This window comes from Clavelina lepadiformis, chromosome 1 (genome assembly GCF_947623445.1).
Source record: "Clavelina lepadiformis chromosome 1, kaClaLepa1.1, whole genome shotgun sequence".
Lineage (NCBI taxonomy): Eukaryota > Metazoa > Chordata > Ascidiacea > Aplousobranchia > Clavelinidae > Clavelina > Clavelina lepadiformis.
The window spans coordinates 19,381,100-19,400,842 of NC_135240.1; the positions used below are offsets into that span (position 1 = coordinate 19,381,100).

A 19,743-nucleotide genomic window follows, 5' to 3' on the forward strand; every position below is an offset into this window, starting at 1 on the left:
CACCCTTGCCCTTCTTGTTCTTATAACGAGTTATAACAGTAATCGGTATTTACACTAAATTTATTATGTGTATCAGTGTTCATGTTATAGGCCTTTTCACAAATAATTTGACAAGTTAGTATCATAAACAGCCCCAGAGATGGATGGATTATATACTTTTTTTGTCTTATTGTACAGAGCTTGCTACAATAAATATAATTGTATCATATATATTGTAGTGAGGGAAGTTTGATCATGGCTCTGCATGTGAAACATGTTATGTCAAGGGTATTAAATACTCCAGTTAACTGCCGCATAATCCTACGACCAAGGTTGGTTAATTATTATATACATTCTAAGTGTGTGCACAATATTGGTTAGATTTATATACAGCATAGCCTGTAATTAAGTTGGAGGACTGACTTCTGTACGTTGATGTGTTTATGTGTAATAGTGGCAACGAAAAACATTGCCTGTTCTTTCTTAACAGGTTCAATTCAACTTTATGCAGCTAGAGCTGCATAGTAAATAGCATTTACAATATTTTTTGGTTGTATTACAAAAATGCTGTACTTTCCTTAAGAAAATATTAATTTATATATTTTGGAAATTTACTACATTTGTAGAGCGTTGAGGCAGTAATAATGCAAGGCATTATGCCAATAAGGTGAACGAAAGACATGTGCAGCTTGTATAGCAGCTATAATCTCTCGCGTTCATAGTTTTTTGATGCCTTAGCAGAAGAATAAAACGTGAAGGTCGCAGTGCATTATGTTATGCTTAAATGTTTTGGAACGGAAAGCAATAACTTGAGTGCCTTAAGCAATTTGTTAGGTTTGTAATTTACTTATGACATAAAATATTCGTAATTTCTGTTTTGTCCCTAGTGCAATGGCAATCAAATTTTCTACTGGACATCCTAAATTCAGCTGAATGGATGCCCACTGGGCACCCATTGTTTTCCAATAATGCCCTTTACCTGCACAATGGTTTACCCATGTGACAATTGTCCCATTGTTTAACCCTTTTTCTTTGATAGAGCATGCCATGCGCACAGCATGAAAAGATTGTTGGACAAAGTTGGGCATTTAACTTTTTCATAGGGCACCCATTTTTAGAGAGCCAGGATGCCCAATCCAATTCTGTCAATCAATTATTGGCAGTAAGCCAAAGTTGCAAGTCAACTAAATTGCGCTGGCATACGTAATACCACGATTAACTGATTAACCGTGTGGTGAAACACAACTTTTTACATCGCATATATTTACTTCACTTTTAATGACATATTTATCTGGCACAGTTGCAATTTTCTATGCTGCTCAGTGATCAAGTGATGTCACCCAAGTTTAATACATTTCTAAACGAATTGGCCACAAGCATGTGGTCTTCCATTACCTTTATGCATTGCATTATGTTTACATTTTTTCAAAATTCTTTTGCAATAAGACAATATATTGTTTTGGAGCATTGTGTGGGGAAATTTAACCACATCTCTTCGAGACACTGTTTATATTAAAACGACTGTTTAAAGAGGTTGAAAACTTAACCATAGGAGACAATTCAAAATGCTACGATTAATATAAATGATAACATAACATTCTATGGTAATCTTTTTGTAAAGGACATTATTCAAATGCTACGATGTAAATATCCAAAGTTTAATGTCCCCTTAAAACATTTCAATCACATTGATTGTCAATGACTTTCAACAACACGTCAAACAGACTTTAACAATGAATTCTTGTAGAAATTTCATTACTTTTGTTACATTAAGGATAATGACCTGAACAGTGGGCACTGTTTGTTGTACACATTGGATTAGGGTTATTTTAGGTCAAGCTCACATGTAACGTGGTTTCAGATGGTGTTGCTGCTTGAAACTTTGCAGAAGTCTTTAGAAATCTGTTGTTCAAAAAACAATAGTAAATCTTTTTGGTTAGCTTGTTTGTATGTTGCAATTGTTCTTTACTTTGTAAGAAATTTTAAACACCGAATCATAAAACTTTCTTTATGAATTTTTTGGCGTGAACACGAAAACAGTGTAAAAAGCAATGTTATACGCAAAATTGTTTTAGGAAGCAGTACACAGTTGATACAATCGCCCCCTTCACACCAATGAAGACAATTCACAGCTCCCCTGCCAAAAATTATGTGGCCTAAATAAAATACGGCCCCACGGCAAGCAGTTTATCCGATGGTATGCAAAATGCATTTGTTGCACCGCCTGGACCTACTGGACGCTTTATGTTGTCCTGTGGGAAAGAGTATTTTTATTCTTTAAGTAACAGGGTGGCCACGTCACCCTGTAGCAGTGGTCATGGGCTGGCATGGCCACCCTGTTACCCCCGTAAATCTGTGCCTATGAACATGTCTACACGTTATACAGCCTTAGTAAAGTTTGGATTAAGCAAATATTGGAACTTTGGAGATACAAATTGTTTACTCTTTCATGTTACTAATTTTTATTGATATGTTTAGTTCATGGTGGAGCAATGTGGAAATGGGACCTCCTGATCCAATTCTTGGCGTTACAGAAGCATTTAAAAGAGATACCAACCCAAAAAAGATAAATCTCGGAGTTGGAGCGTATCGTGGAGATGACGGAAAACCTTACGTTTTGTCTACAGTTAAAAAAGTAAATAGTGTGTACTATACAGTAAATTGTGAACCAGTTCAATAACAAGATATTTTCAGAAACTGTGATTTTACATACACACAAGATTGGACAGGGCCAAAATATGGAGATTAGTCAATGTGGAATATTGCTTATTATTAACTGTATGGATGTACGACCAATTTTTTTAGCTATTATAAACAACAGACCAACTTCTAAAAAAAATTTTGTGGCATTACGTGCACAGTATTTAAGTACCGTATCTATATCAAATAGAACCAATTTTACTTTTAAAAAAAAGTATGTCATACAGTCAACCCTCGATTTAACGGACAAATGCGGACCAGCAGCAGTCCGTTGCTGGAAAAAGTCCGTTAATCGAAAATACCGTACTCCCACTACCACGGGCGCCGAACTTGGGTGGACAGGGTGGATTTTTCCGCCCTGGATTTTTCTAACAAATAATAGCGATTTTATGTTCAAAAGGTTATACAGTCAAATCCGGTTAATTGCATTCTGGATAATCACATACATGTAATTCGTTTTATCGCATAAAGGGCGCAAGTCCCAAACTGTAGGCGTAGTCTATCATTTGTAAAGACAATACTTCGGTTTATCGCATAACGGTTTATTGCATAATCCGCTTAATTGAATAAAACTGAAGATAATTTATTCGATTATTCAAAAGTTTTTAAAAGATAAAATTGAAAACAACGCGCACTGGGAGCGCACACGCAATGCGTAAGCTTTGTGACTTGTACTGCGCTTTGTTACGAAACAATGAAACCAACAATGCTCAATTTAAGCATTAACACGTGGCTGTCAATACGCTCACATTAACATTCGCATTCGCACTGTTTTAGTTTCATTTAAGCGTTGCGTTAAGATGATGCCGTAATATGCGAAGAAGTTTTACGAAACAAACAAGTTGAAAAAGACGACAACAATAAAGAAAGCTCTGCTGACGCAATCGTTGTGACAACACCAAAAAATAAAGAAGTTCTGCATGTACTTCATACAATTCGCCAACGACTGATGTTTCGCCATTCGCTAATGTCTGAGACTGTTTGTTTTTTGACACCATACTGATCGCAAACACTCGCAACGCTGGCCCCTTTTTCAAGCTTTTTGATCAGTTCTAGTTTCTGCATCACCGACAAGTTCGCACGTTTACGTTTTTCATTTGGCTTAGACATAATGCACCGTACTAAACACAGGCAGGTTCTAACTGATTCTAAGGTGCACCGAATGAAGGCTCTTGCTAACAGAGTACAGAGTACGCTGATAGATCACAATACGCTGGTATTGTGACGTTGTGAGAGACAGCTTTCTAATCGTTTCATGCATTCACGAAAGTAGCCTGGCGAATTCCAAAACAATAAAAACCGTTCTTTTGGTACATTCTTTTACTCATAGATCTGCGCATATTGAGTCCGTTAAATCCGAAGTCCGTTAAATCGAGAGTTGACAATAACATTCAAAGAAACCAAGAATGAAATTGAGAAAGGGCGGCGACATTGCATAACAGAGAATTGGTGATATGTACAATTGTACCAGTACAGCCACATAAAAGTTTGAGGAAAATAGGAGTAGGACAATGTCAATTTGAAATTAAAAACAGAAGTGATCTTCTGTATTGGGAAGTTTCAATATATTTACTCTTAAGTTAAACATACGCATTACTAGTTGGGGAATTATGTCATTGCAAAAGTATAGCAACAATGTTTGTTACGTTATTGTTTTACATCAATGTAATTGTAAGCAATTAAGAATAGAAAACATAAAGCAAAAATATTAGAGCTTTTGTAGATATGCAAATTGTAGATATCTTGAGTAGTAGCTGTACTCATTTTCAATGCAAAGTAAAAATAACTAAATGAGGGGACTGAATTATATATAAAATTATTTGCTAGTTAAATGGGGAAAGTATGAATAAATTAAATGTAAAATCAAATGGCATAGAACCATAAGATAAGGTTGTAGCTGCAGAGATATTCGTCTATATTAGTGGTTATCAAACAATGTTATTCAGTGGTACACAAAGGCATTCTAGGTGGTAAACGAGCAACTTCTGGGTCATATGACAAGTTTAGTGTCAGATAATGTGTGAGTCTTTTATTTTAAATTTACAAACACCAGTGTATTTAAGGGGTATTGGGCCGTAGCCCCCTTATGAACCCATTTTTTGAGCTGTTGGTATTTTACATGGTTAGTCTGTTTTGTTCATTTCATCAGATTTCCTTGTTTGCAACTACTTATTGGCTATAACTTAGGAAAACATATATAGTAATAGGCGTCTAAACCGCGATTCAAAATTGAACAGCATAAGTTGTACGTCTAAACATAAACAACGGTATACCTTTCATTTCGAGGCATTTTAGAGTAGTTTTTGAGGCTTAAAAACCCAGAATTTTTCACATTTTGGGCAGGTGGGCAAGCTTGGGACTTTTACACCCAGGTTTTAAATACTTTTGGCCCCGTAAAGTCAAACTTATTTGCGCCACTGTTTACAAGTCTCTTTGCATCTCAAAATTAATTGTTGCACATGTTTACTCACAGTAAGTTAAACAGTTGTTGGTTTTTGTAAAATATATTTGTTTTTTGGCAGTCATAAATACGTTTGATCAAATTAACTCAATAAGTTATTCCTGAATCTAGTGGTACTGAGCTACAATAAAAAAAACGTCTACGCAAGCAGAATTATGTTGAGAACCACTGGTTTATATTGTATCCAACACCATCAACTTAAAGTTTTGCCAAGGTTTCAAATGCAAGTTGCTAAAATTGAGGTTATGTTGTCATAAGAATTGTATGTTGCAGTACTTTTTCTACAAGTGAAACTGCCACAAGTCCAAACTGACTTATACTAATATGTTTAAAATATTGGTAAACTTGTTGTTGATTTTATAAAAGCAAGAAGTTTTCAGAATACATTGTATGATATTAGATACTATTTGCTTTCAGGCACAGTCTCTTGTAATGGAAATGGACAAGGAGTATCTTGGAATCACTGGATTGCCCGCATTTACTAACGCTGCTGCAGAACTTGCTTTTGGTTCTTCCAGTTCTGTTTTATCTGACAAAAGAGTTAGTTACTTATTAAGCAGTTATTATAAAGGGTCAGCAGAAATTATTTTTATTTCTATTATTTCAGAATGTCACAGTGCAGGGTATTTCTGGAACAGGTTCGCTTAGAATTGGTGCAAACTTTTTGGTAAGGTTTTTTGTACCTTTTGCACTGTAAATAATATTTAACCATACTTTTTGCTACTTTCAGGAAAAATATTTTAATGGAAACAAAACAATTTATCTTCCTACTCCCACATGGGGGAACCATGTTCCTTTATTTAAGTAAGTTTGCTGGAATTAATATTTTCATATGGATACAACTAAATTTCACTGTTTGGATTAATACAGGTACTTAAGAAATCTTTGCACACATCCTGTAATGTGGTAAAACACACACACACACACACATATAATCAGTGAAGTCAGCAGAGACACTATTTTATAAAACTGTATCAGCAATGAATGTTTAAGATATTAACGTAATTACATAGCACCTTTATGGCGTATTAGCATGAAGCCATACATTTATAGAACTCACTGGATACTGAGCATAACATCAAAAAAATTGGAAAAACTTGAATAAAATGAAGTTTAAAAAGTTTGAATAGATGTAGCGTGACTTACCCTCAATTGCATCCATAAAATTCTAATTTCTGTGTAGACATGCTGGTCTTGACATTCAGTGGTATAAATACTACAAGCCATCTACTTGTGGTTTTGATGTGGAAGGGGCGATTGAAGACTTAAATGTCAGTATTTTTTCTTTTCCATGGCTATTCAAATTTATTTCATAAAAACTACACAAAAGTTAAAACTTCAACTGTCAAAATATGTTTTTGCAGAAAATTCCTGAACATTCAATCGTGATGTTTCATGCCTGTGCTCACAACCCAACAGGTGTTGATCCTAAGGTAACATTATGAATAACATAACCAGAAATCTGTTAGGTTGTTATAGTCAAGTTTTAAGAAGTTGCTGGCAATTTTACCATGCTTTTTTCTCTGATACTAATTTCTTAAGGAAGTATTTCATAAACTAAACTAAATGTGTAAAAAAAACTAAGTTAATGGCTATGTTTTACAGCATTCATAAAATTTAAGCAACATTGGAAGATTGTTTTTTAAAGTTTTACTTTAGAATTTAATTTTTTTAGTTTAGTTTTGAAGTAGTTTTAAAAGTTTAGTTTGTGGTTTGGTCAAGCAGAAATGGTGTTAGGGTTGTTTTATCTTTTCTTGTCGATTTGACCAATATGGAAATGAGAATAAAAATTGTTGTTACTGGTTCAATTTAACGTATCAATGGTGGTCATGGGCAAAATTCAATAATTTTTTTTGTCAATCCAACCATCAGCTTCATCAACATGCAACGGTATGTCTGATAAAAAGACTCATACCATAAAGTTCTGAATTTAGAAAACAATGTGTAGTTGTGTCTATATACTTGAGGAGCTTTAGCATAATCTTAAGCTGTACTTAAACTGCAACATTTCAATTATGATAACAGTTGCATGCACAATATTACAAGTAGAAATATTTTTATTCAAATATTTTTTGTTACGATATTGCCTAACTAAGACTTTTTAAAAATACAATAAGGATTTTAATAATTTTCTAGTGATCAGCTCTGCATTGGTGATAATTTTTTTGGATTTTTCATGCTTATAAACCTTTAACTTAAAACTCCCAGCACTTGTGTTATGTTAAAAAACTCTTTTTCGCCATAAACTTGTGAATTATGTGGAATTTGTGTTCATTTTGGGATGTACATCAAATTTGAACAATCAATAGAGTGATTATTGCACTAAGCATGCTTAATAAACAGTGATCGGGCTAAGTTAATTGTGGGTTAATTTATCATATGGTAAAAATCAGGTTTTCTTAATTTCTCCCAGCTTTAGTCAGTTATTAATTTTACTTTTGCCTTCTAATAACTTGGCATTTTAGTGCTGGTGCAGTAAATAACTTCCTTTTTTGTTATTGAATAATAATGAATATTATTTTATCGTTTTTGTAGCCTGAGCAATGGAAGGAAATGTCCAGTATTTGCAAGAAACGAAAATTGCTGCCTTTTTTTGATATGGCTTACCAAGGTTTTGCCAGTGGTGACATCGATAAGGATGCAGCTGCCATGAGGATGTTTGTTGCCGATGGTCACAACATATTGCTAGCCCAATCCTTTGCAAAGAATATGGGTCTTTACGGTGTGTTATCATTAATTTTCAACACGTGATTGTACATTCTGTATTGCAAGAAACTATGTAGCTACCCTAATCCTCATGCTGAAGTAATCCAATCTATTTAATTAGAATCATAATTCCTTGCTTTCTCAATACTGTTGTTCAACCTAATCTTAGCTCACTTACCCTAAAACGTAGTACTAAACAAAATATAATACTTTTTATACGCAAATTGAAATTTTTGTGTAGTGGGATTATTTTGCTCTAAGTGTATTCATTAACGCAGTCCTAGAAAAATTTTTGGCCGCTAACAAATAGTGGGATTAACTGATTATTGTGTCAAACTTAAGTCTATGAAGAAACCTTACACTAAATTGCAGGTGAAAGAGTGGGAGCATTTTCCTTGGTTTGTTCAGATCAAGATGAAGCAGCTCGTGTTGAAAGTCAGTTAAAAATTTTAATTCGCCCCTTGTATTCAAATCCACCATGTAATGGAGCAAGGATAGCATCTATGGTTTTAACAGATCCTGATCTTAAAGCCTCTTGGTACTACGTCTATGATTTGGTTTAAGCACAGTGTTTAGTTGCATGATTTTCACTAGGAATTAATTAGATTCTATGTGACTTTAAATTAAAGTTTTAAACCTTTCAGGCTTGCTGAAGTTAAGGGTATGGCTGACAGAATAATTTCAATGCGAGAGCAGTTAGTGGAAAACCTTAAAAAGGAAGGCTCACTTCGCAATTGGTCACACATCACAGACCAAATTGGCATGTTCTGCTTTACAGGACTCAACTCAGAAGAGGTCTTAACTTATTTTAAAATCCGTATCTACATCTGAAGTTAAAAATGAAATTAATTTGTATATTTAATTAGGTACAACGTCTCACTCAAGATTTCTCTGTTTATTTGACAAAGGATGGAAGAATTTCTGTAGCTGGCCTGTCTTCAGGCAATGTAGGTTACTTGGCGCATGCCATGCATGAAGTTACAAAATAACTGATTATGAATTCTTAATAATACTTCAGTGCAGGTTGAAGGAGCAATTAAAAGTGTTTGATAAATATTTGAAAATACTATACTTGTTACGCAGGCATACTGGCGTATCTACATTACATGCGTTTGCAAACTTTTTTGTTTATTTTGAAACAGCTCGAGATCATTACAGTTATGTTATCATATTTTATATATCGTGTGACCGGTGCCTTTTCAATGTACAATTTTCTGAGAGACACAAATAATTTTGTTACAAAGTTTATTGTGCGTTGTTAATGTCATTGTTATGTGATATGAAATACCATCAATTCCAATATCAGTCTCCTGAACTGTACTACATGTCAGTTGCTTTTGCTTGGCTAGTGACAACTTTTTGTAATGTACTATAGCAGATGTTGTAATTATTGGTGTTCTAGTTTATTCTTTATCTGTAATCTTTGTAGTTACATTTCACACATTTAATCCTCCGTGAAGTGTAGAATACATGTCAAACCATTTCATAGTACTTCTCGTCATAAAGAAATACGGTGTTTTTGAAATGTAAAATGAAGTTCCATGTTGTTGTGTAAAACACAAATTATTCGAAAATACAAGCCTAGATTTGTGGCTTTGCCTCGCAGTAAATACGGCTCGTTTTCGGTACCCAGTTGCGCTATACTGTCGTTACGCACTTGGGCAATGCACAACACTTGTTCCTGTTCGATGGACCTGGTGGACTATTTTTAATTTGGGCAGCACTATATACAACAACAAAAAATGTGTAACAATCGAAACTTGCACAAATGCTAGCATTGTAACCCGGTTTTGAGTCGTGCAAAGACTCCTCAGTCCGAAGATAAACAACTAGGTGATCATAGCAAGCATGCCGAATACGAGCCCAAAGGTGAACTTAAACAAGCAAAGCATGGTAGAGCTTTTTGGTAACAATGTTATTGCACCGTACAAAGCTAAAACATTGGATTTTAATATTTTATGGTTGCACAGATATCGGAAATACAGATATAAACACACAACATAGTACCAAGTAAGGACAGCTAGAAATAATATCAACCATGTGACACTATAAATATGTATGTGTTCATATTTCCGATGTCTATGCTAAGATGTTAAACTGAGGTCACGCTTGACCAGGCAAGTAAAAGTAGGGGAAGTGGTAAAGTGAAGGCACAGTTAAATAACACGGGTGGGTAATTTTTGCTTTTGGGGTTTTCTTCAAACCATATATGCATCAACGACGTGCAGCATTGGGAAGCTTTGTACAGCCATATGTGCATCAACTACGTACAGCATTGTGAAGCTATGTTCAACTTAAGTCTGAGGAAATTGTATTCCTGTTTAAACATTCCACAAAGTTTAGCTTAATATGGTATGGTATGATAATGTTTACGAAGTGACTATTTTACCGGCGTTCGTTTACTGACGTTGCTGAATGATAATACAGTGAACGGCATATTTCTCCTAATGGGTTTATGACTCTCGTTTTGCACGGAGAGAAGAAAGCAATATGTTGGCGTAGTGGTTAATGATGGGGCGTGTGTGCTGAAAGTTTTGGGTTTGAATTTTGCTATTGCTTTAGTTTTTTCTCCAGATTTAGTTTTGATCTAATTTAACCATGAAAGGCGAGAGTGTTGGTCGGAGGCTACTAGTTTTAAATTAATTTAGTCTTTGGAAAAAAATGTGATTTTAAGTTGAAAACAAGGGTTTATTTCAATTTGCAGCCTAGCTATGTATATTAATCATGACAAATGAAAGTTTGGGTCAGAGGAGATTAGTTTTAGGTTAAATTACACTTTGGAAAAATTAGTAGGTCGTTTTAAGTTAAAAATTAGAATATAAATTTTAATTCACCAGCTAGCATAATTGTCGTATACAGTATTTGTAATTTCCTACTTCGGCAAATGGTGGCCATTAAAATAAGTCTCTACTTCACCGCCTGAAAACTTTTTCAGATTTTGTTTTGATATGTTTTGCTTTGTTGATCAATGGCTACTTCCAAACTCAAGCAGTTGATTATGATAACGTTTTTTTTCTATGGCTAAATTAGTTAGTTTGAACATTAAAGCATTTGAGCAAGATCCTTCACCACAGCGTTGGATTAATTATTGGAGAAGTTAATGATTTCGCTCTTTAGTGGTGAAAATGTTAAATCTTGAACAACTTTAAAACTAGATACTTTTGAATCACTAAAATTGGTGTTCCTGCTTGGCAAAGATTAAATTCATACGAAGCTTTTTGCAGGTTTTTTTGGTAAAAATGTCCTGTACTGTTGAGAAAGTGTTTTATGGTATGAAATTGTTTTTCTTACAGTCCTTTGCTGGTGTGAGATTATATTATCTTGCAGATTTTTTGTTTGGGCAAGATTATCCATTGGATCAAGTGTTGAAGTGTTCTCTTGTTTTTGTTGTTTTAATTCATGTGAAAACTGGCTCCATCCCTTGTATTGTTTTACTTAGTTAACATTAGTTTAACAACATTAACACGAATTAGTTAACATTTCCCCTGGATTACAAAACCACATACCTAATAATTGGAATTTTCAATAAACAATTTTCCTACCACAGCTGTAAAATTTTATGGTTTTTCCCTAATTACGTGTTAATGTTCTGCATTGGTTTTAAAAATTCCATTAGGGTTCTGCAACTGAAAAAGTTTGGGAACCACTGCTATAGGTTAAACAACAAAATTTTGCGTTGCTAAAACAAAAGAGCTCTCTATCTTCCAAGGATTGAAAAATAATACAATACTATACAATGGTATGTATCACCAGTTTTTTTTAAACTTTGGATACCTTATGTTGTCTCTACATGCATTCATTTTCAGTTTTAATTTCCGTTTATTAACTTACTTTTCTTGGTTATACAATGCCACTGCCCACTGGCATGCTATGTTACTTCTACAAGTGGTAATGACATATCATTTTAAGTGATATATCATAGTATATGCTTAAAACTATAATTGTAATATTGGCCAAATTAGTTTAAAATATAATCTAATTTAAGTGTATGCTTGCTTTTTGATATTTGCAGGCACAGATTCCAAAAGAAAAGGAAATTGAAGGTATGCGCAAATGCTCTCTAACATGCAAAGTTAATACTTCATAATGAATAAAACTAATTTCGTTACAGGTATGGTAGTTGATAACTCTCTGGCCTTAGCTCGATAATAGTAGCTAAAACATAATTATGGGCATTGTGTAAATTACAAACAGTTTTATTGAACGGTCATCACAACATGTGCCTCAGCACTAGAAAATCAGAATGACATCCATATAAGTCATATGTCGGTTTTCGTGTCAAAAAGGAAAACCTTTGAAATTTGTGAAAAGTGCTGAATCTACAATAGAAACCTTTTTATGTTAAAAGAGGCCTTTTGTGCTATGCTATACAGCACTTAAGACACTACAGCTCAATCTATTAAAACAAGTAACAACAGTTTCTGGCAGAATTAGCAAACTAGGTTTATTTTTTATAATTATCAGCTACACTTCTTAAGCTTTTACATTTTTTCTCTTCTATAAAGTTGGAATTATCTTTGATTTGTTCTATAATTTTTTGTGCAATTTCGGTGTACTTTTGTTTACAGATTTGCGAGATTGCTTCAATTTGTATGACAAACAACACAATGGCAGGATTTTGTGTTCAGATTTGATTACAGTAATGAGATCTCTTGGTGCAAGCCCCACATTGCGAGAACTGAAGTTACATCTCCAAGAATTAAAGAAAGGTTTAAATTCTAGCGCCTGCAAAATTGAAGATGAGTGTGTTTTACGTCAGTAACAATTGCTTTATATGGTTTTTGGCAGGTAAAACTGATTACTTGGATTTCTCACAGTTTCTGAAAATATGGCAAAAGCAGATGTCAAAAGAGAACATAACAAATGAAATTACTGAAGCTTTGAAGGTACGATGCAATAAAAGTAGCCATTTTTTAACAGTTTTGTTAATTGTCTTGTTTGAATAACGTTTGGTATGTTGCAGCAACATTTAAAGTATAAAACAGAGTATGAGTGTTGTAGTTGTTTTAATCAAATCTTTTACATGCAAAAGTTGACTGATGACTCCAACAAGGGTTTAATAGCTGCCTCAGAACTAAGACGTATCCTCATGAATACGGGAGAAAAATTGAGTCACAAGGAAGGTTTGTTGCTTTTTCTCAATGTTTGGTAATGATCAAAGTTGGTTAGTGATTAAAAGGTCATGTGGTGATAAGTTTTAAAATATGGAATTAATGTATGTTCATTTAGAATGAATAGAAATCATGCCATTATAATCCGTTAAGATGTGAAAAATTGAAAGAAAATGTTGGGATTTGTAAAATACTAATATTAGATTTTCATATTTGTGCGAATCAGAATCTGCTCACTTTTATTATTGTACTTAATGAAAAGTATCTGATGAGCAAGAGAATCATACTTAAACTTGTCACTGTTAGTCATTGAAAATTAGTTTACAAAAATTAACTCTGTTTTATGTACCATATGAAATTTTGAAAACAAAAACATTTCACCATTCTTAAAGTCAGTTAGAAACTTAACAATTGGAAACTTCAATGTTTTGCTTTTGTTTTCAAACTTTTAACAAAGTAAGACATTTGACCTGAATCTGCCTGCAAGATTTGGATTCGTGAGAATAACAAACATAGTCAACATTTGTGCTTGATTTAATACATCCCAATTATTCATTGTACAATACTTTGCAGTGGATCAAATCTTTCGAGCAGCAAATGTGAGGAACAACGGTTATATTAAATACAAAGATTTTGTAACCATGGTTACCATTCCTATACCTGATTACTAAGGAAAAGTTTTTTATAATGGTGCAATTACTTTGTATTTGAAGTGCTATTTTGTTTAAATCACTGCGTATCAGTTATTTGCTGTGAATTAATGATTTGTAATACTATGTTTTGATTTTGTACTTTTACTAAATTTGGTAGTGTTATTGAATGTTGTTTCAGTGATTTGCTTTACGTTTTAGTATTGTTTATTCATTAGTTAATTATGTCAAGTGAACCTTATAAATCAAAGGTGCCTTTAATTATATCAACATTAAATGAAGATTTCCATAAATTTTGTTCACTTGTTGAGGTTAAAACTTCATTACTTGGGAGCATCAGATCAGTTTAGTGGTAATTAATTGGTTTTTATTTTTGTAAACATATTGGAGAAGATTGGTAAGAACTTCAGAGTGGGCTCACCGTTGAAACTACTCTATGCGGACGACTTTGTTGGTGGCATCAGAAGATGGAATAAAAGACAACTTGAGGTTATTGTGGGTGATGGTGCTAGAGATTAGATTCTTTAAGAAAGCATAGGCAAGACCGAATCTTGAGTTAGTTGGAAAACAATTAGAAATTAGGTGGTTATTTGGGGTGTCCCATGCAAAGTTAATACCAATTCACTTCTGTCAGGAGTATCAAAATCTGTCATAAAACATGATGGGGAGAGAAGCAGCTTTCGTTATCATGGCAGTAGACTAGAAAAAAACAAAGGTGGGCAGCCGCTACTGAAAAAGTGGTAGGCCAGCTCAACCTACTGCAACTTCACAAAACTAGCGCGCTTATCTTGCGTTACCGGTACTTTTTTCTCGTTGGCTTTGGATGTAGTTACATTGGTTAACACATTTTTTTAAGCAATGATTTTTGTAGTACAGAGCGCACTTTAAAGTTGTTTTGATATAACCTACACGTATAGGACTTTATAAAGTTTTATTTTATTGGTAAGAAACTAAGAAACAATAACGGCTGAACTCTGAGATGTATTTAAATTAATGGTATTCATAATTTTTAAACAGAATTTAAATATGGCATCTGCAGTATGATCTATGAAACAGTCATAAATACGCAAACAGGTAACATGAAAATGAAAAGGATGTGATGTTTTGTTGTTTACAAAACGTGCCAGGCTCGCTACAAGTTTCATTTCCTTCATTTTTCTGTGTGGCTGTAGAAATCTCACGACAAGGCTTACTTGATTTGCGGAAGTGCAGCATAGCTTACACGCTTCATTCCTTAAAACTCGCATCGAAATCATGCAGACCGCAGTAGGCTACACTATATAGCTTTCTAATCGTGATAGTAGAATTTAACGTTATGATGAGTTGGTAACTTTGAGATTCTACAGTTGTAGGCCTATATTCTTTTAAATGAGCGAAGGTTTTACTTAAAGTTTTCAGTAACCCATTTGTGTTATCTCCTCAACAACAAATGTGAACTAGGCTACTAAAGCAGCCAAGAATGGGAATTGACAATAATCGTGTGGATTGTAAGGTGGTATTGTTGGGGAAAGAATATGGTGGTAAAACCAGCTTACTGGAAAGGTTCTTGCACGAACAGTTTAACGAAGCCTCCCCTTATCAAAGCGTAAGTTGGCTAAAGCTATGATCGGAGTCCATATATACGCTTATTATCATACCAAGACAAACAAATTAAAGGTTGACTATACTATTGCTTTCCTGAAACAAATGGGCTATTTTTTGTTTTGTCTCAATTCGGCTTTCTTGCCTTCGTGGTAAAAATATCCGAGACAACTTCTAGCTAGGTCTATAGAATTTTAATGGCTACTGGAGATGGGTCTAAGCTTTTCATTGTTTTCGTTTTCTACGAGGTACAGTAACTTCCTTTACCAGAGGAACTGGTACAACATAGGCTAATCGTAGACAAGGTTTTCATGGTTCACTATTTCACTGTAATTTCGAACATCTCTTGAATGTTTAGTTGCGTATAACAAGAACGATATGCAAATGTAGGGCTATGTACCCTAACAGTAACCTAGCCTAACATAACAGTAGCTCCCAAGTTATAGTTCAAATACCCACTGCAAAATAAAACTATTCTCAGCTGACATATTTTTAATGGCGCAAATTGTTGTTATACGTTGTTCGACTCATATAATTAACATTTTGACAAAGACTATAGGTGCAGCGTTTGGAGCTAAACGTGTCGCAGTAAACGACAAGTTTGTCATCTTGGGGATATGGGATACTGCGGGATCTGAACGATATCAGGCAATGAGCCGACTTTACTACAGAGATGCCAAAGCTGCCATCGTGTGTTATGGTAATGAACAAAAATATCCGTTCGTTCCCGCAAATTCTGTTTTATGCACAAGAAATGAAGAAGCATGTAAAATGAACGTAATTTTGCATCATAAACTCGCAAATACTAAACATTATTAGACCTATATTACACCTTATTTCTTATACAAACCATGCACTATAGGAGAAGGTGAAAAGACGTTTTGGCCTAGACCTATAGGCTTATCTGAAAACTTTCAGCTTTCCGTAATACTATTTGCCTTGTTTTTTCCAAGATGTGACTGAGCAAACCAGTTTTCAACGAGCACGTTTTTGGATAGACGAATTGCTTCAAAACGAAGAAAATTGCAAAGTGTATTTGGCGGGAACGAAGATCGATTTAGTGCAAAGCCATACAAAACCTCGTTCTGTTGACCTCCACGACGTTTGCGATTACGGAGAAGGTAACTGCGGTGAATTTGGTTCACCAGAAAGTTAAATATTAGAAAGAGACCGGTGAAAGCTGCATGTAAAACAGCGTTGGCATAGTTAATAACGTTCACTAACACAATTTTTACTCATTAAGCAGCAATCAAGGCTGCTGTTTTGGAAACGTCCAGCAAAACCGGAGAGAACGTAAATGATTTATTCCTCAAAATTGCGTTCGATTTTACAAAAGATCCTTATAACTTCGAAAAACTTGAGGATGCCATATGTGGTAGGTTTGTGCTTATATACCTAGGCTACCGGTTAAAACAGACTACGGAGATTATACGCACTGGAGAGGACCATTCTATATACCAAAATGTAGCTAATGTAACTATTGTAGATAGACTAAACACCAAAGTTTAGCTAATCTAACTAACGTAGCTACTAAGTATCAAATGTAACTACTATATAAATGTCAAAATGTAGCTACATTTTGATATTTAGTAGCTACATTAGTTACATCACAATTACATTAGCTACATTAGTAGTACTTTTTGGTACTGTACATAGAATAGTCCCAAGAGCGAGAAAAGTCCTAAAACAAGTAGGCCTTAAGCTTAAAGGGGAACTGGAGTCCTTTTCAAACCATTTTCTAAAAAAGTATACAAATATGCTTATTCCAAAAATGTAAACGAAATTTCTCTATCTTTTTTCATTAATGAGTTCTTGGCAAAACCGTTTTCAACAAACTGTGCGGGGAACGGAAGATGTGAAGTCACTAAGGTTGTTGGTATTCAATCATGATTCAAGCGCATATCAGATCAATGGAAAGTTGCTGTTGCCCGATTCGTTTCGGCGAATTTAGTAGTGGTTTTCGACAGCTTTTTTTATATTTTTTTCGGTAACGGAGGATTGACTAATTCTAAGAGGCGTTTTTAAATAAACAAATGTTATCGGTTTGTGCATTGTGCGGCCTTAGCTCAAAGTAGTCTAATCCTAGTTTTTGGAAAACGGTTTCGCCAAAAACTCTTTAACGAAAAAAGATAAAGAAATTTCGTTTATATTTTCCGAATTAGCGTATTTATATTCTTTTTCAGAAAATGTGTTGAAAATGACTTCAGTTCCCCTTTAAGTCAAAAAAGGATTTTCAGTAACTACACCGGAGAAAGAATTTTGCATTTACATTCAGTGATATAGTAGTTTTTGCCGAAAATGTGTTGCAAGAAGGCAGTTAACTATTTGGCTGCTTAATACGGCATAGTCTATCATTACGTGGTTACAATTATGATTATGCTATTTAGTACAAATTAGGCTATATGTTTTGGGTGGGCGACAACTTACAACAAGAAATAGGTATGGTTAAAGCGTATAGGCTACACGTAAGTGCGTAACAGCAACAACAGGAATATCTTGCGTTGTAGCCTAGAGTACTTAGGATACAACTGGTGATTTTATACTGGTATATGTGGTAACACCAGTATTTGCCGTAACGACTTAATGCTACACATGTAGGCCTACAGCCGCCCCCTGTTACCTCATTACGTGACACCTGTGACAATTTTATACTGAAAAATAAACATCAACTGCCACTGATCGCCTCGTTGCCGAGCCTTCGATGTAAGGTTAACTTGTTTGTGGACTTGCACCTCACTTTACGCTACTCTTGTTGTAAAGAGCTTAATTGTTATGTTTGAAACCATTTAAATGCACTAAACTTCAGATCTTTTGCAAGTCTGCGTAGTGCTTATTCTTATAAAGACTATTAGCCGTTTCTGGCTCGGTGGCATCTATTTAAAAGAAACGTAGGAGAGCATACCTCACGCTAAAATAGGCCTACAGCGGAAGCTCGTTAGCTAGAAGATGAAGAAACCAATTAAAGTACGTTGAGTAATTCGTAGTTTGATTTGGATTTAAACCATTCGAGTTTTAAATTTCAGGCAATACACTTAAGTGCATTTAAAGGTTTTAAACTGAAACAGCATTAAAATTTGAGATTGAATTTTTGATTAAATTTTGAGATTTCAGGCGCTTGTAGCCGGTATTTATATATTTATATAATCATTGATATGGTTTGGAGACCACGAAACACTTGAATTCTGTTTATTGTTTTTTAGTTGTTTTCATGCATAATAATAGTCGATTTGCCTGGACCGGTGAAGTTTCTATGTTCTAACCGAAATTTCGACTTAAGCAAATTCGATTTCTCATTGTAAATTCTAGTGTTTAGAAAGCCATGTTCACTATCTAATTTTTTTGTTGTAAAGATGCCTCTGTGGTGAATGTTAGTAAAGCTGACAACAATCGCAAAAATTGTTGCCACCGATGAAACTGAAGGACGGAAATGGTCTGTCGAAATGTCTTTTGAGACTTTCCTTTGTTCTATGCAAATTTATTTCTAGCATATAGTTAATAATAGCTTGTAATCACTTTCTTATCTTCGGTGTGCAATGAGCGAAGGAATGACGAGCTAAGGTTTTTTCCTTGAATCACAATCATATTATATTATCTTGATTCAAATTACTATATTTTATAATTCATTTATGAAATGTTAAGGTGTACTGAAAGTGGATTGTGTAGAATAGGTATGCTAAATGAACAACTCCAACGTACGATATTTCACGCGTTTATAACGTCCGTTTGCACGCGTTTATTTTTGTGATTAAATTTAATTATAGCTTTGTAGACCTACATAGTCTGCTACAAACGTTTGTGACGATGTACGGTTGAAGTAATTTTACTGTGAACAAATATGATCTTAGTAGTATGACATATAATATGAGGGTACAAGAATAGTTTAGCCACGTGACTTTAAATACAATTGTAAAGCAGAAATTAAATGTTTAGAAATAAAAAAGGTCCAGTATGGCATATAGTGCACCCGAGACATTTTGGTCACCTGACTTGAAAGATAATTGTGAAGCAGAAAATGAATATTTAGAAATGAAAAAGTTCCAGTATTTTGGAGGGCCGCAACCGATATATTTTGGTTACGTGACATAGAGGTCAAACGAGTTCCTTGGAACTGCGTTTCGAGCACAAACAGAATCACATGACTTTTAAGAGATTAAATGAATTCGTTAGCTATGAGGTCACATGACATTATAGTAATTTATTAAGGTATAAAAATGACTTTAAGATAAAATGTCTTATAATATAAAAAGATAAATCAATCAAATATTTTAGATTCACCAGTTCCTGATATCAAAACTCCTGTATTGAAATCAACATCTTATAATAAGTCTCCACCAACTTTAAAAACATCAGCTTATAATGCAACTGCTAAATTTCGAAGAGGTGTTAATGAATTTGCTGACTGGTTGTTGAGATATACACCACAAAAAGTTAAAATAACAGTTTTTGAAAGTATTCAAAAAATTTTAATAAAATATTATAAAATAAAAAGAAATTAGCTTTAGTTAAATGAAAAGGTTATGATAGTCCTTTTAACAGTTGGATTTCTATTTCAGAT

At 34.2% G+C, this 19,743-nt stretch overlaps 3 protein-coding genes across 4 annotated transcripts; all 3 read left to right on the top strand.

Annotated features, from left to right (window-relative positions):
• The first annotated feature begins 156 nt into the window (after window positions 1–156).
• Window positions 157–9,438, top strand: LOC143462543 (aspartate aminotransferase, mitochondrial-like). The gene is made up of 11 exons (XM_076960756.1): window positions 157–311; window positions 2,458–2,614; window positions 5,558–5,680; window positions 5,748–5,807; window positions 5,871–5,944; window positions 6,324–6,411; window positions 6,505–6,573; window positions 7,676–7,862; window positions 8,219–8,384; window positions 8,491–8,641; window positions 8,713–9,438. The coding sequence occupies exons 1-11, from the start codon at window positions 235–237 to the stop codon at window positions 8,833–8,835; spliced, it is 1,275 nt and encodes a 424-aa protein (XP_076816871.1). The 5' UTR covers window positions 157–234; the 3' UTR covers window positions 8,836–9,438.
• A 559-nt stretch (window positions 9,439–9,997) lies between these two features.
• On the top strand, window positions 9,998–13,900 carry LOC143466142 (calmodulin-like protein 4). 2 transcript variants are annotated; one of them, XM_076964775.1, is made up of 6 exons: window positions 9,998–11,585; window positions 11,859–11,957; window positions 12,415–12,555; window positions 12,635–12,732; window positions 12,879–12,969; window positions 13,531–13,900. In XM_076964775.1, exons 2-6 carry the CDS (start codon window positions 11,933–11,935, stop codon window positions 13,626–13,628), a joined length of 453 nt encoding a protein of 150 aa, XP_076820890.1. In that variant the 5' UTR covers window positions 9,998–11,585; window positions 11,859–11,932; the 3' UTR covers window positions 13,629–13,900. The 2 variants fall into 2 exon arrangements, with proteins under 2 accessions (XP_076820890.1, XP_076820883.1); XM_076964768.1 differs by having other exon boundaries at window positions 10,001–11,585; window positions 11,859–11,889.
• A 924-nt stretch (window positions 13,901–14,824) lies between these two features.
• LOC143471087 (ras-related protein Rab-24-like) lies at window positions 14,825–18,962 on the top strand. The gene is made up of 5 exons (XM_076969438.1): window positions 14,825–15,192; window positions 15,741–15,888; window positions 16,142–16,309; window positions 16,435–16,563; window positions 18,539–18,962. The coding sequence occupies exons 1-5, from the start codon at window positions 15,067–15,069 to the stop codon at window positions 18,598–18,600; spliced, it is 633 nt and encodes a 210-aa protein (XP_076825553.1). The 5' UTR covers window positions 14,825–15,066; the 3' UTR covers window positions 18,601–18,962.
• Window positions 18,963–19,743: the final 781 nt, after the last annotated feature.

What these genes read in the sequence shown, in the direction of transcription:
- LOC143462543 (XM_076960756.1), top strand. Translation starts at nt 235, where the DNA reads ATGGCTCTGCATGTGAAACATGTTATGTCAAGGGTATTAAATACTCCA. An exon ending in CGCATAATCCTACGACCAAG is followed by an intron (nt 312 to 2,457) that starts GTTGGTTAATTA and finishes TGATATGTTTAG; the next exon opens with TTCATGGTGGAGCAATGTGG. An exon ending in CCTGATCTTAAAGCCTCTTG is followed by an intron (nt 8,385 to 8,490) that starts GTACTACGTCTA and finishes TAAACCTTTCAG; the next exon opens with GCTTGCTGAAGTTAAGGGTA.
- LOC143466142 (XM_076964768.1), top strand. An exon ending in TCTCCAAGAATTAAAGAAAG is followed by an intron (nt 12,556 to 12,634) that starts GTTTAAATTCTA and finishes GGTTTTTGGCAG; the next exon opens with GTAAAACTGATTACTTGGAT. An exon ending in AAATTACTGAAGCTTTGAAG is followed by an intron (nt 12,733 to 12,878) that starts GTACGATGCAAT and finishes TACATGCAAAAG; the next exon opens with TTGACTGATGACTCCAACAA.
- LOC143471087 (XM_076969438.1), top strand. Translation starts at nt 15,067, where the DNA reads ATGGGAATTGACAATAATCGTGTGGATTGTAAGGTGGTATTGTTGGGG. An exon ending in CGTTTGCGATTACGGAGAAG is followed by an intron (nt 16,310 to 16,434) that starts GTAACTGCGGTG and finishes CTCATTAAGCAG; the next exon opens with CAATCAAGGCTGCTGTTTTG. An exon ending in ACTTGAGGATGCCATATGTG is followed by an intron (nt 16,564 to 18,538) that starts GTAGGTTTGTGC and finishes TTTGTTGTAAAG; the next exon opens with ATGCCTCTGTGGTGAATGTT.